General features: G+C 38.4%; 1 protein-coding gene across 1 annotated transcript in view; it reads right to left on the bottom strand.

The window, feature by feature from the left end:
• Positions 1-19,470, bottom strand: part of LRP2 (LDL receptor related protein 2) — a 201,822-nt gene that overhangs the window by 88,899 nt on the left and 93,453 nt on the right. Inside the window, exons 25-33 of the mRNA XM_060177750.1 lie at positions 17,100-17,474; positions 15,561-15,809; positions 14,729-14,940; positions 14,241-14,425; positions 13,056-13,284; positions 10,873-11,050; positions 8,760-8,888; positions 5,037-5,203; positions 3,673-3,816 (exon numbers count right to left, since the gene is read on the bottom strand). Of these exons, the coding sequence (XP_060033733.1) occupies positions 3,673-3,816; positions 5,037-5,203; positions 8,760-8,888; positions 10,873-11,050; positions 13,056-13,284; positions 14,241-14,425; positions 14,729-14,940; positions 15,561-15,809; positions 17,100-17,474 (1,868 nt within the window). The remainder of the gene's footprint in view (positions 1-3,672; positions 3,817-5,036; positions 5,204-8,759; positions 8,889-10,872; positions 11,051-13,055; positions 13,285-14,240; positions 14,426-14,728; positions 14,941-15,560; positions 15,810-17,099; positions 17,475-19,470) is intronic.

The following is a 19,470-nucleotide window of genomic DNA, read 5'->3' as shown; positions in this document are numbered from 1 at the left end:
TTTACTGGTGGTATCATGCATGTGGTAGGCACTGGATTCATTCCCCAGAGAATGAAAGGAAGGAAGAAAAGAGGGAGAGGAAGAGGAAGGAGGAGGAGGAAGAGGAAGAGGAAGAGGAGGAGAAGAAGGAGGAGGAGAAAAAAGGAGGAGGAGGAGAAGAAGGAGAAGAAGAAGGAGAAGAAAAGGAACTGAGGGAAAGAAAGAAGAATGGAAGTGCCTTCAGAAAAAAGGCAAAAGTCTAGAAGATGAATAGGAACCCTACAGCTGTCCTCCAAGCTCGTAATAACAACCAGTGACCCCATCACTGCAAATACAGTTGATGAAATAGTCCAAATTCACTCAGAGTTGAAGTCTGTTCCAACCAAACAGCTAAGTTAAAATACCTCATTTAACCCCCTGCCCTGCCAGTTCTGTGTAACCTGAGCTAATTTACCTCTGAACTTAGAATACTTTTGTTTTTTAGATATCTTATTTATGTATTTTTGGATAGAAATTGAGAGGGAAGGGGATAAAAGGTAGAAAGGAGGAAGGGAGAGATGGAGAGAGAGAGGGAGAGGGAGAGGGAGAGAGAGAGAGAGAGAGAGAGAGAGGGAGAGAGAGATATATTGACCATACACCATGGATTTTTCTCCGTTACCATAGCCAAGGGCTCAGACCTAGCCTTCAAATATGACAAGGCATGTGAGATATTTCTTTGGCCCAGTTTTTCTCTGTTCAGTTGGTTCTTTCTATTGAAAATCCTTTTCCTAGTCTTAAGCATCTCTTTAGTCCCAAAAAAAAAAGGGCTCTGTCTTGCTTTTTTGTATATATTAAGCTCTTTTTCACACAGTCATTTTGGAAATCACAGCTTTTAACAAAATGGCTTAGTGAATGGACACACAGCTACCCCTAGTGGAAAACCATTTTTCTCTTTATTTTTAAATTTTGATTAAATGTTAGTCAGCCTATTACTCAATGGGGCAATTTACCTACGCATCATTATTCCCACAGATTCTTTATGGATATACTACATATTTTGGCAACTAAAAGGAAATAGGGATCTATATTTATAGGGTACATTGATGCCATGAAATACTTTTGTTAATGAGACATTAATCGATTTTACAGGTAAGACTTAAGAGAAGTAATCTGTCCTAGGCCAAGTAGCCCATGAATAGAAAAAAAATCAGTTATTTCCCCCAGTTAAAATGCATTTTCATATTTCAGGGTCTTTATTTGAGTGTTTCTCTCTGTCTGGAATGCCTTATTCCTTACTTTTTACATTTATCAGATATAAATGCAAATCATCTATTAAGATTCAGTCCACAAGCTGATGAAAGGCTTTTACCTCAGCCACCAGTCATATAGCAGTTTAGCTTCTACTAAACTTTTCTCACACTTATAACACTGAAGCAAAGGCAATACTGTTTATTTGCCTACTTCTCAGGTGTATTAGCTATTCAAAAATAGAAATATAGCTTTTATTCATCTTTGACTATCCAGGACCAAGCAGGAAACTGACTTACTGTAAGTACTTACTAGTGCTTGCTGAGTGAATAGTGTGAATAACTGACCTTACTAATACTTTCACACAAGCAATGTGTCTTCAACAGGTACCTTTTATTTGTGCCTATGGAAAAACTGTCAGGCTGAAATGGAAGATGCTGGGACCGGGAGGCGTGCTGTGCTGTGTGCAAGGCTTGGGTTCGAACCCCAACACCACAAGGTAGTACTAAGGACCAAAGAGCCAGGATTGCTGTTCTGTTGTCTCCCCCTCTGCTTCTGTTTCTGCATTTTTAAAAAAATTTTTCCCCTGCCAGAGCACTGCTCAGCTCTGGTTTATGGGGGTGTCAGAGATTAAGCCTGCAATTTGAGAGCCTCAGGCATATATATATCTACATATACTATAGTATATCTACATACACTATCTCCCCAGCCCTATCTCAGTTCTCTATCTGGGGGGGGGGGGGAGCAGGCCAAGAGCAATGGAAATGCACATATGTGATGAAATAAAATAAAATGTGAAGGAGACACATTTATTCATAAAGCATGAGCACAAGAGATGGTAGGAGTATATAACTGTTACTTGACATTAAAACAAATTAGTTCAGTATTAAGGTATTAAGCAGTGCACTTTGCCAATATTTATATACACATGTGACTTTTCTTAAATTTGTATTGAGCTAATGTTGATTTACAATGCTTTCACGGTAAAATTTCGTACCTCTTCATGGTGTGATTTACCACATTGCACCCAACACTAAAGTACCAGCATTCCTCCACCAAAATCTACTGGACCCCCTCTACCTTAGTAGCACCTTCCTCAGCCCCATTTGATGACCTTCTTCCTTTCTGTAGTAAGTCTAAAGGCTTGTTTTCATTGGACCTTTTTCCATTTCCTTGCTACTTTTCTTTGTCTCTACATGTAAATTAGGTCATTCAGTATTTGTTCTAATTGCAAGTTATCTCACTTAGCATGAGGAACGATGATATTTTCAGTTGAAATTTTTGAAAACCAAGTAACTGCCACTGTCAAAGGACATCAGCCTGGGTGGAACTGTTGGAAGTGTGCTTTTTAATAATGACAAGTTAGAACACTACCCAGAAATCAGGGCAGTTAGTACTAAAGTCAATTTCTTAATTTGTGTGAATGTCAGGATGGTTATCTGAAAAACCAAGTGAAACCTCAAAGCTCCCTAAGAACTAGTGCTTTTACCTATTTTAGATGTACTGGGGATTAGTATTTCTGCATAGTACAAATGTCCTTCTCACTGTGGCTACTATACTTACCTGCCCTGGGGAATATTTTGAGGATTAAATGAGATATTTGTGAAGTTCTCCATTAAATGTAAAGTAGTGGTCTAAAGTAGATTTCTATTATCTAATCTGCACTAAATTAAGTCATCTAATTTGCTGGGGAAGGTGGCAGAGCAGGTAGAGTACAGAGCTTGCATGCCTATATGGCTTCCAGGGAGATTTCTAACACTGGTGCTTCACCACAGAAGTCAACTGTCACTCTACGCTCTCTTTTAACAGAACACTCCCTTTGCTTTAGGAATTACTATGAATGAATAATCTCCCATACATGTCAACTTGACCCAGAGTGCAGCAGACTAATACTAACCAGTAAAGTTACTTTTGATTCACTTCATATGATTCCATACCTATACACTATCTGAAATATCTAGATATTAGAGTGCAAAAGAACACTTATCACAAAGAGGAAAGTATTGAAGGAATTAGAATTATGTCTTGTTTCAAAACCACTTCCTGTTAGAAAATCTATTGGAATCATTGAAATATTTCAGTCTAACAACAGAGATAACCTACAAATTTGGTTTAGAATTGAAATTTTGATGAGTAAAATAAAGTGAATACTGTCTGCCTACTGCCATCTCTCCTTTATGTTGATGTAATTACACAATTTTATTTAGTTTTTTTTCTATTTTGATAAATTATTTAAGACCCTCTTATATAAACAAGTAGCATTAACACTTTGGAAGAAACAAAATAGAAAAGTAGAAAATTCCATAATTTTTTTTCAAGTTAGTTTATCTGCTTCACAGCAGATATTAAAAGTTGATACTTTGCTTTCTGCTTTAAAATAATTGCAAAAGCCTTATGTGAATTTCCTGAGACCCATTCTTACATGAATCAGAAGTGAATGTTTGCATAGTCTTGTTGAATAATTACCTCAATTGATTTGGTTGCAGCATTAGTGTAAAAAAGGTTTTTGGAAATCCAGTCTAAAGCCAGGCTCATAGAAGACCACAAAGTAGTTAGAGGAGCAACCACTGTCCTGTTGGTGCCATCCGTCTTTATTCTGTGAATTAAACCCTGGAAAGAAAGACAGTAGTTGGCTCGAGGCTACTGCTACTAGTATTGCATTAAAGTCTTTTTTTTAATTTTATTACCTTTATTTACTTATTAGATAGAGACAGCCAGAAATCAAGAGGGATGGAGGACATAAAGAGGAAAAGAGAAGAAAGACACCTGTAGCACCGCTTTACCACTTGCAAAACTTTCCCCCTGTTAAGTGGAGACTGGGGGGTTTAAACCCAGGTCCTTACACATTGTAACATGTGCGCTCAACCAGGTGCACCACCACTCGCTCCCCAAAAGTGTTTTATTATAGCAACTGCTGCATGTTTCTTTAACATTCTACAGATTAAAGAAAGTAGAAAAAAAAAAGCTCACTGTATGATGCTAAAACTGTATTTTAAGAACACAGAGCTTTAAGAGTTTCGCAGGAATATACAAGACCTACCATTTATCTTCTTCCATTTATCACCTTGGCTACAGAGATTTATTAATAACTACAATCAAAAGGCTCAAAAATAAGTCAAAAGTAACCAAACCAAATCACAGGTGTGAGTGAAGAGGCCAGGAACATACTGTACATAGGAGGATGAGTATCAAACACATTTCCTCCGACCACATTTGCTTTGTCTTCGCCCCTTCCTCGCCTTCATGGATCGCTCCCCTGACTGGAGAGAAAAGGAGCTCAAAGGTGCACATTATATCCTGGAGGCAAAGATTCTGAATGAAAGCCCCCGGCAACCGCAAATGATTTCCTGCAGCTCACTTCGCTTTTTCTATTAAGACCGTATTCATTTTATTCATTTAGAAAAGCTCCTTGAGAGCGCATTTTTGTGACCACTGCTCCTTAGCTTGTATTCTGCAGCCGGAAGGAACCAATTTAGTACAGTGCAAATACTAAGCACACATAAGCACTTTTTGAATGAACAAATAAGCGCTTACGTGTGCTTATTATCTAGTCTCTGTTTCATATTTTCATTCTTCACTGAATCAAAAGAACTTTGTGGTAAGTAATTTTTGTGCCATTTCCCTTTTACACAGCCAGCAAATGTTTGCATGTTAAGAAGGCATCAGAGTAGGCCTGGGTTCAATCCCCTGTACCACCAAAAGCCAGAGCTTAGTAGTACTCTGGTAAAAAAATAAAAATAAAATAAAGTATAAAATAAATTTAAAAGACATCAGTTTAAGTAGTCTCTTTGCAAACAATCTATGAGATTTGAATGTTATTCAAAACTTACTGGATGCTCAGCCCAATAGATGAATTGTTCTGATTCATCGAAGTCGACATCGTAAGCATTCTGTATCCCTGATATGGGAACCATAGCATCGTTGCTCTTTACCTCAGGATTCAGAGAGATTCCAAAAATCATACTGTATCTTACAGTTATTAAGAAAGGTTCATCACCTGTGAAAATAGCAGAATGTCCAAGTTATGCCACATTATTCCCAGACATTTGGAATAATAGCAAGCAGTAGATTATTAACATCTGCAACGAAGAATTGCTTCATAAAATTTGAATACTTTAAGCAATCCAGGGTTTTCACTAGATTGTTAGGTCACCAGCCCTCCAATTCCACGCACAGCTCGGTCTTTCCGAAGGCAGGTCATTATCTGCCTTACTTTTCATTAATCCCTTACTTATACTGATAAACTGTCCTATATGGAAAGCTTCATAGTTACACAATTATTCCTTCTCTACATGTAGCCAAACCTCACTGGTGCTGGGTAACCCAGGGAAAGGTTCTTCAAAAAAATAGTGAAATAAAATTTCAACTATTCCTAATGAATGAAAGTTTAATAGGCATGCTCACAAAATAAAACACAAGGGCTACAAAGTGTTGCCTTGCCTTGTGTTTCTTAGGCATCTTAAAGATTAAATAAATCCAGTTTAAGGACAGAGAAGTAACTCAGCATCATAGCATAGGGCCTGTATCCCGAAGGTCTCAGAGATCCCAAGTTCAATCCCCAACACTTATCATGTATCAGAGAAAAGGAGAGTTCTGGTCTCTCTCATAAAAATAAATAAATCTTTAAAAAAAATAATACAGGGCCAAAGAATTATCTCACTGGTCAGCACGTATGTCTTGCCACACTGATTACTCCGATTTAAGCCCAGATACTACATGGGACGTGTTATGACATTAAAGGGAGCTCTGTTGCTTCTCTCTTTCTCTCTCTCTCTGAAAAAAAAATCTGGGAACAGAAAAATCGTGCATGGTGATCTACTGCTTCTTTAAAGGGACAATGATCATATTATTTAACAAGTAGTGTCGGTCCATAGAAAAGCACCAGTAGGATTATTTGTGAACCTACAAAAGGTACTACTTAGAATTAACACTTATCATCACCATCAGATCGTAATATTGATTACACCAGTTGCCAAGCACAGTTCAACAATATTTGTGTGATGAAAGAATACTTTGTACCCAAAACTTCTATCGCCCAGTTTAATCTTCTGCTGAAAGGCTCTCTGCACTCTCTAAATTAAACAATGTCAACAAGGATTAGGTGCATAATAAGTCTCTGAAGAAAAGCAGCAAATGCCAAGCCCTTTGTAAGCATTACCAATAAGTAAAATCTTTCATCATCAAAGTATCATTGCAAAATAGCGCATGTTGATGGGACTTTATTTTTAGTAAACCTAATCTGTATAATCTATAAACACCATAAATTTCCCAGATTCAGTACACATTTTCTACGTGAAAATCATTTATATTAGAACGCTGGTTTTTTTTTTTAAATGTTTGCCAGTGAACATTTAGTTTAAATTTGTCTACAGCCATTTTTACCAATATCAAAATACATCAACTTCATAGGGGCTGGGTGGTTATCCAGTTAGCGTACATGTTACAAGGCACCTAGGTTCAAGCCACCAGTCCCCTCCTACAGGTTGAAAACTTCTAGAGTAGGGAAGCAATGCTACAGGTGTCTCTGTTACTACCCCTTTCTACCTCCCCTCTCCCTTTAATTTCTCTCTCTATCCAATAAATAAGTAAAAAAAAAATTGTGCATGCTTTGATAGGACAGAGAGAAACAGACAGGAGCAGGAGATAGACATCTGCAGCCCTACTTCACCACCCATGAAACTTCCCCCTGCGGGTGGGAAGCAGAGTATCAAATCCAAGTCCTTAGGTCTTTGTACATGTTAATGTGTGCACTCAGTTGGGCATGCCACCTTCTGGTCCCATAAATAAAGTATTTTTAATGATACATGTGGAAAACTGAGAAGTAGTAGTGCACAAAAACTGAGTAGTAGTGCACAAACTACTGTATTTTACTGTTGACTGCAAACCATTAATCCCCCAAATAAAGAAAAAAAAAAATACATCAACTTCTTTTCATTGTACCATGAAAATCTGTGAATGTTTAAGCAAGAGTGAAAAAAATTTTAAGAGCTCATCACACATAAAGTACATAGAAGAAAACTATTTCCTCCTTTTCTTGATTGCTAAAATAATTAGTACAATCTGATACATACTGTAATTAGCCAAGTAAAATAGCTTTAAGATGAGATACAGATTGAACTGCTCCAAAAAAAATTACTTCTATTTTACAGAGAATCAGATAACAACAAAAGTACTGAAACTGGAGTCAGAACACCTATCCTCGGACACTGATGACTTGTTACTAGAATACTTGTTACTTGTTACTTGATACTAGAATATACTTCTGCCAAAAAAAATAGTCAGTGCTATTTTTACCACGCACTGATATGATAATTATAACTAAAATTTACTTGATCGTTTCTTTGTAAATAGGCCACAGTTGATAACTCCAAAGGGCTAGAACAAAACTCCAAAAGCTTGGATAACTTTCCTAAGATTATTAGATCTGATTCTATAACTGACTAGTATGCAGCATAAACCAGATTATATTTCCTAAAATCTCTTTCAGTGCAGTAATCTCAAGAAACTCAACTGCACATAAGAATGACTACCCCACAAAAAATGTGCAGCTGCTTTTCTTCATTCCTTAGACTTTAACTTATTCCTTAAAAATAATCTGTTCTCGGCTGGGAATATGGATCAAACTGCCAATGCCCATGTTCAGTGTAGAAGCAATTACAGAAGCCAGACCCTCTACCTTTTGTACCCCATAATCATTCTGTGCCCATACTCCAAGAGATTAAAAAAAAACTTGTATAGTCATGGGCTCTTTGGAATACAACTAAAATAGGACTACTACACAACAGAGATGCCCCAACTCTTCATATGAACTTTTCCAACCTTTAGGTTCATGATCAGTCAACAATTTTTTGGCTCTATATGTTAACTCTTTCTTCAGCCACCAGGTTCCAGATGCTAACTAACATGATGCCAACTGGACTTCCCTGGGCACACGACCCCACCAATATGTCCTGGAGCCCTGCTTCCCCAGAGCCCCGCCCCACTAGGGAAAGAGAGACAGGCTGGGAGTATGGACCGACCTGCCAACACCCATGTTCAGCAGGGAAGCAATGACAGAAGCCAGACCTTCCACCTTCTGCACACCATAATGACCACGGGTCCATACTCCAAGAGGGATAAAGAATAGGAAAGCTATCAGGGGAGGGGATGGGATAAGAAGTTCTAGTGGTGGGAATTGTGGCAATAAAAAATAAGATAATAAATAAGATAATAAACCTGAACAAATAAACTATATGCCAGTGCCAAGCATTTTTTACATAGAGAATTTGGAAGTTTTCATTATCATGGCTAGCCTAACTGTAACCAGGAAAGAGAAAAATGTAGGGTTAAACATTGTTCAGTCACATGTACACATGTACACATGTACACAGCTTTTTCTACAGAGACTCCATTACAACTGATGTGTTTGGTTTAAGTCATCACATCCCATAGACATCTGAAATAAAAGGAGCATGAGACAAACTTGGCCTGCAAGTGGTTTAGGGCCACTACTGCTTTACACAAACTCGGGCAAGTTCCAGAGTTTCTGGAGTTACTTCAAGGACATACCATACCTCTCACACAGGTCACAGAATCTTGAGATAAAGTCCATCCTGAAGGACAAGCGCAGGAGTAGAGCCGTGGTCTCTGTGAAGAAAGCAGGCACAGATGGCTACAGGAGGCCCCGGCACATGTATTTATGGCTGTAATAGAAAGAGAAGTGAAGATAGCCTTAGTAAATCAAAAGTTTCTCCTAAAGACCCCAATCTCATCTGCTGTATACTCTTACCCTAAGGTTTCTGATTATTAAACGATTTGTTCTGCTTTATAGCTTAATGCTTTTCAGCTATCAAGTTGCAGACGCTACCATGACACCAACCTGACTTCCCTGAGCAGATGACCTCACCAATGTGTCCTGCAACCCCACCTCTCCAGAGCCCTGTCTCACTAGGGAAAGATAGAAACAGACTGGGAGTATGAATCAAACTGTCAAAGCCCATGTCCAGTGGAGAAGCAATTGAAGATGAAAAATCTGGCTTCTGTAATTGCATCCCATAATGATCCTGGATCCATACTCCAAGAGGGATGAAGTATAGGAAAGCTTCCAATGGAGAGGGTGGGATGCAAAACTCTGGTGATGGGAATTGTGTGGAATTGTACCCCTCTTATCCTAGAGTCTTCATTACAAAATCGATTTTTAAAAAGTCTCCCTGATAGGATGTGCAGAATCATGCTGTCAGTGGTGTCCCAAAGGTCCCCAATACTTAGAAACATACTATGTTATGATATTGCTGTTGATTTGGGTTTTTGTTTTTTTTCTCTAAAGCATTTTAGATGTCCCTTGATTCAATATAAGATTCATGAGACATAAAGGGAGGAATTACTTATCCAAGGTCACAGATCAATCTACTCCATAACCAGATTATGAATAGCCACTGAGCAATTTAGAATTTAATAAAAAAAACAGAAACATGACACTAAATAATATATGACTCCTTGCCTGACCTAGAAGATCTTTTTACCTTCAATGAAAGCAAAGTATGCCTTTGGTATCTGCCCTTGACACTCACTATTGCCCAAGTCTGGAGTAATAAAAACCTTCCTTTGGTGACATCTTTCTGTGCCTTGGCTCCTTGAAAAAAGGGACCCTGAATGCTCATGGGATATTTTCTAGTTTTTTTTTAAATTTTTTTTAATATTTATTTTTTATTTTATTTATTCCCTTTTGTTGCCCTTGCTGTTTTTTTGTTGTTGTTGTTGTAGTTATTATTGTTGTTGTCGTTATTGGATAGGACAAAGAGAAATGGATAGAGGAGGGGAAGACAGAGAGGAGGAGAGAAAGATAGACACCTGCAGACCTGCTTCACCGCCTGTGAAGCAACTCCCCTGCAGGTGGGGAGCCGGGGCTCGAACCGGGATCCTTATGCCGGTCCTTGTGCTTTGCGCCATTGTCTAGTTTTAATACATTCTTATTACACTGACCTTGGTAGAGTCAATGCATCAGTTCATTTGAATAATGTTTAAAGAGCAGTACCGGCCATGCACATGGCCCATCTTCGTTCCCTGTGACTGCACAGGAGGTACCACAGCACTAGAGGAAGCTCCAGTGCTGTGCTGTCTTTCCCTTCCTCTCTATCTGAATGAAAAAAAAATCCCAGAGTAATTAATGTGAGCTCCAGCTCCACCAAGAAAAAAAAAGTTGCATACAAGATTAGAGTTATCTATCCTTAGTAAATAGGAACAATGGGACAGGGAAATGGCTCAGGAGCAGAGGGAATAGCTTGCAGATGTGAGTCGCTCGATATGGTCCCTGGCACCACATAAGACAGGTTGTGCTCTGATCTGTCTCTCCTGCAAAATAAATAAATTCACAAGGCAGGGGGTAGATAGCATAATGGTTACACAAAGAGACTCTCATGGCTGAGGCTCCAAAGTCCCGGGTTCAATCCCTCCACACCACCATAAGCCAGAGGTGAGCAGTGCTCTGATGAAATGAATAAATAAATAATTAAATACATAAATGTAAAAAATTAATAATAAAGTAAATAAAAATAAATTTATAAATATAAATCACAGAAATGAAAAGAAACTGCATCATCCAAATGTGTCTGCAACTGTGCATTTAGCTTTGCAGAGTGTTTTCCCAGCTCCTCCCAAAGAGGAGGGCTGGCTGGCTGGCTCACTTACCAGCAGGTTGTTTCACAGGATGAACCGCCACAATCCCAAGGGGCCGCCGCAAATCATTAATTATAACTGACTGGTTCCCCCCATGCCACTTATTGGCTTGCAGAACCCTTTGAGTGCTGGGGTCAGTCCAGTACATAGAATCTTCAAAAAGGGTTAGGGCATAAGGGTGCTGCAGAATCTGAGAAGCAGAAGGAATAAAATTCAAGCCACACAAAATAGAAAAGAACACTTGCCCAAGATGACGTTTTCCTTTAACATTTAAGTAAGGACACAAGGCTTTGAAAAAAAAAACCAAAATACTGCCTGCCCTATAGCTCCCAACACCATTCAAAATCAACTGTTAATTTTCAGTTTCACATTGATAATTCCACTGTGCATTCTTGTTACAAATAAAAGCAAAATTAAAATACAGAAAGTATGGTGAATTATCTGGATCACTCGTCTAATTAGACAAGCTCTTTATCTCCAACTCCGAAGGCCTAGCCCTTAATCACCACCATTCAGCACTCACTGCTATTTCGACCACCTACTCTCTAACTCATGGGTTTACATGCATCTGATACAGCTTAGATCATTGTTTTTAAAAAAAAAAAAAAAAAAAAAAACCAGAAATGCCCTTCCAGGGTTTCTTCAAGTCATAGAACTTTATAAACTATAACAATCTTAAGCAGAAGCCAATGGCAGCTTTTAAGCAAAATACACATCTTCTGCATTTTCTCATTTAACTAGTGAAAAAATCCTGAGTGTTCAGATTTCCCTATATATATATATATATATATATATATATATATATATATATATATATATGGAAATTTCCATATATATATATATGTATGCATGTATGTTGAAGGGGCTGGACAGTGGTGCACCTGATTAAGTGCACATATTACTATGAACAAGAACCTGGGTTCAAGACCCTGCTCCTGGGTAAAAGAGACAGCATGATGGCTCCAGAATCCCAGGTTCAATCCCCGACACCACCATAAACCAGAGATGAGCAGTGCTCTGGTAAAAAAAGAAAAAAAGAATAGAAACACCTGCTCCCAATCTGCAGTGGGGGCACAGACCTGCAGGTGTCTCTATTTCTTTCTTCCTCTCTATCCTGTCAAATAAAATAGAAAAAAAAAGGAATGGGGGAAAATGGCCTCCAGGAGCAGTGGATTAGTAGTGCTGGCACCATGCCTCAGACACCTTTGGTGGCAATAAATAAATAAATAAACAAAAACATAGAATAGGTTATGATTTTTTTATACTTATTAGTGGTCTGCAAAAACAAGATACTCAGAGTATTATAATTCTGCACCACTCCCACCACTAGAGTTTTGTGTTCTCATCCCCTAACAGTGGAAACTACTATAGTTCTCCCAAGGTCACAGATATAGGTTGACTATATACCTCTATCTATCTAAATATTTACATATTTTTTCATTAATTTTTTTTATTTAATTAAGGATTAATTAACAAAACCATAGGGTAGGAGGGGTACAACTCCACACAATTCCCACCGCACAATCTCCATATCCCACCCCCTCCCCCGATAGCTTTCCCATTCTCTATCCCTCTGGGAGCATATTTTTGCCTATTTTTTTCCTATAGTTCTGCCTTTCTAAATCCTATGTCACACCTACACTCTTTTCTTCCTCCCCTCTTCTCTCTCAGATAAGCAAAACAATGTCTGGCTTCCTCGGGTTAACACACCTTTTTTTAAATTTTTAAAAATATTTATTTCCTTTTTGTTGCCCTTGTTTTTATTGTTGCAATTATTGTTGATATCGTTGTTGGATAGGACAAGAGAGAAATGGAGAGAGGAGGGGAAGACAGAGAGGGGGAGAGAAAGATAGACACATGCAGACCGGCATGATTCATGCCTGTGGAGCGACTCTCCTGCAGGTGGGGAGCCCGTCCTTGCGCTTTGCGCCACGTGCACTTAACCCGCTGTGCTACTCCCCACTTTATAGAATCAACAGGTTAGCATCTACAGATCAATTAAGTCATGTGTGCTATTAATCATCCAAAATTAATTAATTTGATGATGAACTAGAATTAAATACTTAACAAAATTTTAAAAAGTGCTTCTCACATCCACTGATATTTGCTGCGTTGATCTTATAATGTCTTTGTCACATTTTCTTTTCATTTTCTTATTAATCAAATTATGACCTACTTAATTATGACCTACTTACCAAGTCACTGGCTACCACCTGTTTCCTATGGTGCCCATTATAATTGCAAAAATCTATATAATCAAGATAGCCATCCATGAAGTAGATCAGTCTGTTGGGGTAGTCAATAGTTAGACCAGTGGGCCAGAAAATCTTGTCTTCGACAATGATAGTCCTCATGCTACCATCCATGCTGGCTCTCTCAATATGAGGATGCTGGCCCCCCTGAGACCAGAACATCAGATGGTCACTATGAAAAGAAAACAGAAAACAATTGCAAAGGTCATGTTTAAACATGGGAAATAACTATCCTATTAAGAAATAAAACCTCATGTATATGTTCTGCTTAAGATAATTCATCTCCAGATCAAAAATATGTGCAAAGCTTATTACCACCTCAAAGTATTCTAAAGTAAAAATGTAGTCATGATCTGGGTAGTTTTAAATGGTTCACAAAGTAAGTAGCGAATTGTAGCAGGGAAGTGACTTAATGCCAAACCATGTTTCAGTGCAATTCACAGTTTATCTGGAAAATGTGTATGTCCTTGTTGTCTACCCTATCGTGTTCTACATAAGAAGGCCAAATTATTCGCCAGCAGAGATTCATCACAAATTATACTGGTGTGTCAGATTGTATACTGTTCAGGAAGTCTGCATTGCATCCAGCATAATTTTTCCAACTCACCATCTTTCAGGAGACAATCTAAGTTGTGGAATCTAAATTAAAAAAGGAAGCCCATAGAGGTTTCTAAGCACTTGAACAAATTTCTACTACCTTCCCTTCAGGACCTGCAGGGAAAATTTTTTCTTGCTTATGTGATGCAACACAGAGTTCTTTGTTGATGAATCAGCATGAGGCATCAAAGTTACAAGTAATTTATAAGTAACCCATATGGAACACCACTGTACATTCAAATTTAATTACATGATTCCACAACCATTTTGAAAAAAATGTAATTTCCAAGCTGATAAATCAATGTGGTCTTAAAATAAAGTGAGCAATCAAAATATATCTTTCGCACTTTGTAAGAACTATTCAGACAAATTAAGAATGGAAACAACCAGTCAGATGTTATACTGTCCCTATACAATGGCTAAACTATGAACCAGTTTAAATTTTGTCATCTACATGCCAATCAGTTCAAATTATTGTTGATTTCCCTTCAAAAAATAAGTCAAGGAAACCACATTTTTAAAATGTCTTACTTAGTTCTGGGATCCAAAGCTAGTCCCCTTGGATAGGAAAGGTTGCTACTAATCAGTACAGTTCTGTGTTCTCCCTCCAGATTTGAAACTTCAATGGTCTCCAGAGCATAGTCTGTCCAGTAAAGATTGCGACCGATCCAATCCACGGCAATACTTTGAGTCATAGTGACACGAGTTTCGAGCACCTAGGGGCAAAAACAAATAAAAAAAGAATTCCAAAGAGAAGAACTAATGCAGAGTTGAAAATTATATTAAAGTCTAGAATAAGGCAACTAATTTGACCTACATTTGTGTGGATCAGAAAATTTGTCTTCCCATGTAACTGATTACCAAATCAATAGTATGGTTTTATAAGAATAGTACATAACATTTTGTTAAATCAAATAAATATTCTTAACTTCATTCTGTTAGTGGTAGGTTTCATTTGGTGAATGGTAGCAAATAAATCTAAGACATACTCAAGAAAAATTCAGTAGGAATAAACTTACTACTTTACTGTCTGTTCCATTTTGAAATGCACTCCAGATTTTACCCTGAGTTCCATCAGACCAAAACACACGATTTCTGACTGAGTCAAAATCAAGAGCTACAATGTGAGAACCTTGGAGGATAGGTGAAGAGATATGATGCATCTGGGAGGTGATGTTGTCAGCAACAATTTGGTTCTGATTCGCCACAAGTAACAACAGACCTTCAGGTGCTGCCCAAGAAGAAAAAACAAAAATGTCACTGATGCTGACAGGAAACAGCAATTAAAGTATATCTGAATTGTTTGGCACAATACTGCTGGTAATAGGTTTATCTAAACCATGGGGAAGAAAAAAAATCCCTGAAATTATGTTGTTCATCATTTCTTTCTTTAATAGCTGATTTTCATATAGAAGTTCTTTCCTAAATATTATCTTTTTGACTTGTCAATCTGTAGTGAATAATTTTTGCATTCTTCCTGTTAAGATAGTTAATTGTCCTGCTTCCTGTTAAGATAGTTAATTGTCCTATAACCTGTATACTTCTTTATAGCAGAAATTATGTCTTAAATAACTTTCTTTACCCTCAAGGAATTGAGCTGTGACAGAGCTTCCTAATGACTTCTCAATGCCCCCTCTTCTCTTCTCACATTTTACAATAAAGCAAGCCAAACCTTAGCATGGTGCATAGCCAGCCCACTAGAGATTAGGATTTAAAGAGTTCACATGGTATGTCAGTATTCAAATTCACTTGAATCATAATTGCCAAATGATTATCTCCAATTTCCACCGTAAAATTCTTGGTGTGCTGTTAAACCAGCTAGAGTTAATTCATTTGCACATTAACCATTACCTGTAACTTTGCAAGTCTTTCCATCAATGTCAAGAGTGTATTCTTTATCACACCAGCATCGAAAAGAACCTCTTGTATTGTAACAGTGCTGACTACAAAAGCTAGGAATATCACATTCATTGATGTCTTCACAGGTCTTAGAATCATTGGCAAGCGAATAGCCAGATGGACATAGGCACTGAGCCCCATAGGGTCCTTGAACACATTCATGGGTACAACCACCATTGGAATCTGAGCAGCTATCCTGGTCTAGAATAAAGAAAGAAAATCACAGAAGTGAATGAAATATCAAGAATCTGCTTCTTTGCTATCAAACAGACATAGACAGGTCACCTTCAAGGTAACACCCAGGTAAAAGCTAAGAGCAGCATCCACTTGGATGTGCCCTGTGGACTGGAGTCAGCTCCTGTTTGCCGGCAGCCTTACTGTCCTCCACATTCACCAGTTTTGGGTCACTTCATTCATACCAACTGTCTGCTTTACCTCTATTTAGGGCAATATAAGAATGTTAGGGAAAGATTGTCAACACTAAGAAACACAACCTTTGGACTAAAAAGGAAGCTCACCAGGTAGGACATGTACCTTGTCATGTATATGACCCACATTAGCGTGCTGGCACCACATGTCAGTTCTTTGACACCTGGTGAAGCTCAGATGCTGTAGCATACCTCTCTTTCTCTTTCTCTTTCTCTCTCTCTCCCCCCTTCTCCATTCTTATCTGTGTCTGTCAGAATGAGAAATAGGTCCCAGAGTGGTGAATGAATGAGGTCTGGGATACACAAAATATGAATAAATAATTTAACAGATTTGTAAAAAGAAGAATAGCTATCATTAATAAATATACAAAGAGCTCTAAATTACTGTTCACTGTCTGCCATTTTTCCCCCTCCATCATACAGTAATGAAAGGCAAGGTTTTCACATTTAGGAACAGAGGCTGGAAGATCGATAGAAGTGAGATCCACTAACATGTCATTACTCTTTACATTCAAGGTCAGAACAGCAATGCCTAAAACCACCCAAAGGTAGTTTGTATAACTAGAAATAGAAATCTCTATTTCCACATACACTCTAACTTGGTTATGAGAGTCACACACAGAACATGCAATAGAAGGGAAAAGAAGTCTAAACAGTCAAGACATTTTCAGGGCAAACAGTGCAGATATAAATCATAAGAATCTACAATCCTTCACAATCACACCGGGCAGGGGTTCATCTGAGAGTGAGCATTGATTAAAGAGGAAAGAAAGAGAGGACAGTGATTAGGATGACATGCCAATCACAGGGTTTTAATCACAGTACACACAAATCTCAGGGCTTCACTTATTTTGTGGCAAGTTCTGACTGAAATTAGAAAGTATCAAAGTTAAGAGAATTAATTTATGAGCACATTACAAACAGAACAAAATTTAATTTGAAAATCGACTATTCTCATTTTGCCTCTTTTTCTAAACAAAGATATGAAAAGAAGTAAAAACACAGAATCAAGTGCAAAGGATTAATGAGAAATATGATCTAGTGATGTGGTCAGGAAACTTACTGCAAAGTGGGGACTCATCTACCCCACTGGGGCAGTCAGGGACGCCATTACACACGTTACTCATATTCACACAGATGTTATAGCCAATGCAGTGCCACTGCCAGCTAGGACACTGAAAGGCCCGAGTAGGACAGTCGTTCTCATCGCTCATATCCCCGCAGTCATTGTCCCCATCACAGATCCACTCTCTGCTAATGCAGTGTCCATTGCCACATTGAAAATATGATGGAAGACAGGTTCTGGCTGCACAGCCCTGGTGCTCATCAGATCCAGAGGTGCAGTCTCTGTGCCCATCACACTCCCAGCTCCCTGGGATACAGACACCATCCTGGCACTGAAATTCACCTTGGTGGCACATACCAGGAGGCCTAGAGGCTAAAAGAAAAGCATAGGGAGAAAGACATTTGTAAATGGGATTCATAATTACATCCGTACCCTTCACAGATTCAGAAAACTCGATCAAGAATACATAAATGGCAATTTTATAACAAACTGAATCCTTAACTCTAAAATAATATTGGGTCTTCTCTACATTCAGGACCAGAACAGTTATGCCTAAAGCCACTCAAAGATATTTCATAGTCAAAGATATTTGCAGTCTTCCTGTTAGGATACTTAATTTGGTCCTACCTAAACTGTATACTTCTTTATAGCAAGAATTATGTCTTAAATAATTTTCTTTACCCACAAGGAATTGAGCTGTGACAGAGCTTCCTAATGACCTCCCAATGCCCCCTTTTCTCTTCTTACATTTTAGCAATAAAACAAGCCAAACCTTAGCATGGTGCACAGCCAGCCCACTAGAGATTTGGATTTAAAGAGTTCACATGATACCCTCTATTTCTACATGTACTCTAACATGGTTATGAGAGTTACCATATACACATGCACTAGAAGGGAGAGCAAGCCTAAAGACATGCTCCATAAACTGAGTAGGATTAGTGGCTCTAACAACAAACTACGAACAGGGTACACAACTCTCAGATAGAAAATAAGTTCCTTAATTAAAAGAAAACTTTGTTTCCTGTATTTCTAGTGTCTGTCCAATTACAGATTAAATAATGAGGGGCTGGACAGTGGTGCACTGGGTTAAGCTCACATAGTACAAGCACAAGGACACACGCAAGGATACTAGTTCGAGCCCCTGTTCCCCACCTACAGGGAGTGTCACTTCACAAGCAGTGAAGCAGGTCTGCAGGTGTCTATCCTTCTCTTACCCCTCCATCTCCCCTCCCCTCTCAATTTCTCTCTGTCCTATCCAATAAAATGGAAAGGAAAAAAGCCACCAGGAGCAGTAGATTCAAGTGCAGACACTGAGCCCCAGTGATAACCCTCATGGCAAAAACATAAATTAACTAATTAATTAATTAATTCTATCTTTCATTATTAAAGAAGCATTAGAGCATTTCAAGCAAGTTGAAATGTTTATGCTTACTTTGAATCTATGTTTAATATAGATTTGAATGTCCTAATTTTCCCTCAGATGGACTATATCTAGTGAAACAAGCACATATTAAGTAAATAAAAAGCTACCTTAAGTCATTAATTCTTCTAAAACTTTCTACTATTCATTGGAAAATCCGTATGAAATAAGAATTACTTCCCAGTTTCACAGGGTTAGCCCAAATTCACCCCAAGGACTTCCTAAGGCAACAGCAAGTCAATAACAGATGGTGGTTTCACTTCAGATCATCACAGAATTTCATGTGTTCAGTGTGAAAGAGGAAAATCAATGATTAAAAATTTCTGAGTGGGAGCTCAGGTGGTGGCAAAGTAAATTAAGCATTAGACTCTGAAAGCATGACATCCTGAGTTCGATTCCTTACATAACATATGCCAGAGAGATGTCCTGGTTATCTCTCACACATGCAAATTTAAAGGGAAAAGGGTGGAGGGCAGGAGGAGACAAGAAAAAGAGAGACAGAGAGAGAGAGACAGAGAGAGAGAGAGGGAGGGAGGGAGGGAGGGAGGGAGGGAGGGAGGGAGGAAGGGGAATTTCTGAGTGTTATGAACATGGGTATAAGGTGCTGGTGATGGCACACCCAGCTGAGTGCACAAATTACAGTACACAAGGTCCTGGGATCAAGCCTTCAATCCCCACCTGCAGGGAGGAGGCTTCATAAATAGTAAAGTGGTATTGCAGGTCTCTCGGTCTCTGTCTCTCTCTCTCTCTCTCTCTCTCTCTCTCTCTCTCTCTCTCATATATATATATATATATATATATATATCCCTCTTCTCTTTCAATTTCTTTCTCTGTCCAAAATAAAATTAAATGTTAAAATAGTTAGGCATTTTTGTGTTGTACCTTTTCATCCATCGACTTAAACACTTCTGATTCAGAAGGAGAACTAATAAACCTACTTTGTGTCTC

The sequence above is a fragment of the Erinaceus europaeus genome, chromosome 18 (assembly GCF_950295315.1).
Source record: "Erinaceus europaeus chromosome 18, mEriEur2.1, whole genome shotgun sequence".
In the NCBI taxonomy this organism is placed as follows: Eukaryota; Metazoa; Chordata; class Mammalia; order Eulipotyphla; family Erinaceidae; genus Erinaceus; species Erinaceus europaeus.
Note: the sequence above shows the minus strand (reverse complement) of the source record. Positions and strands in the feature narration are given on the sequence as shown.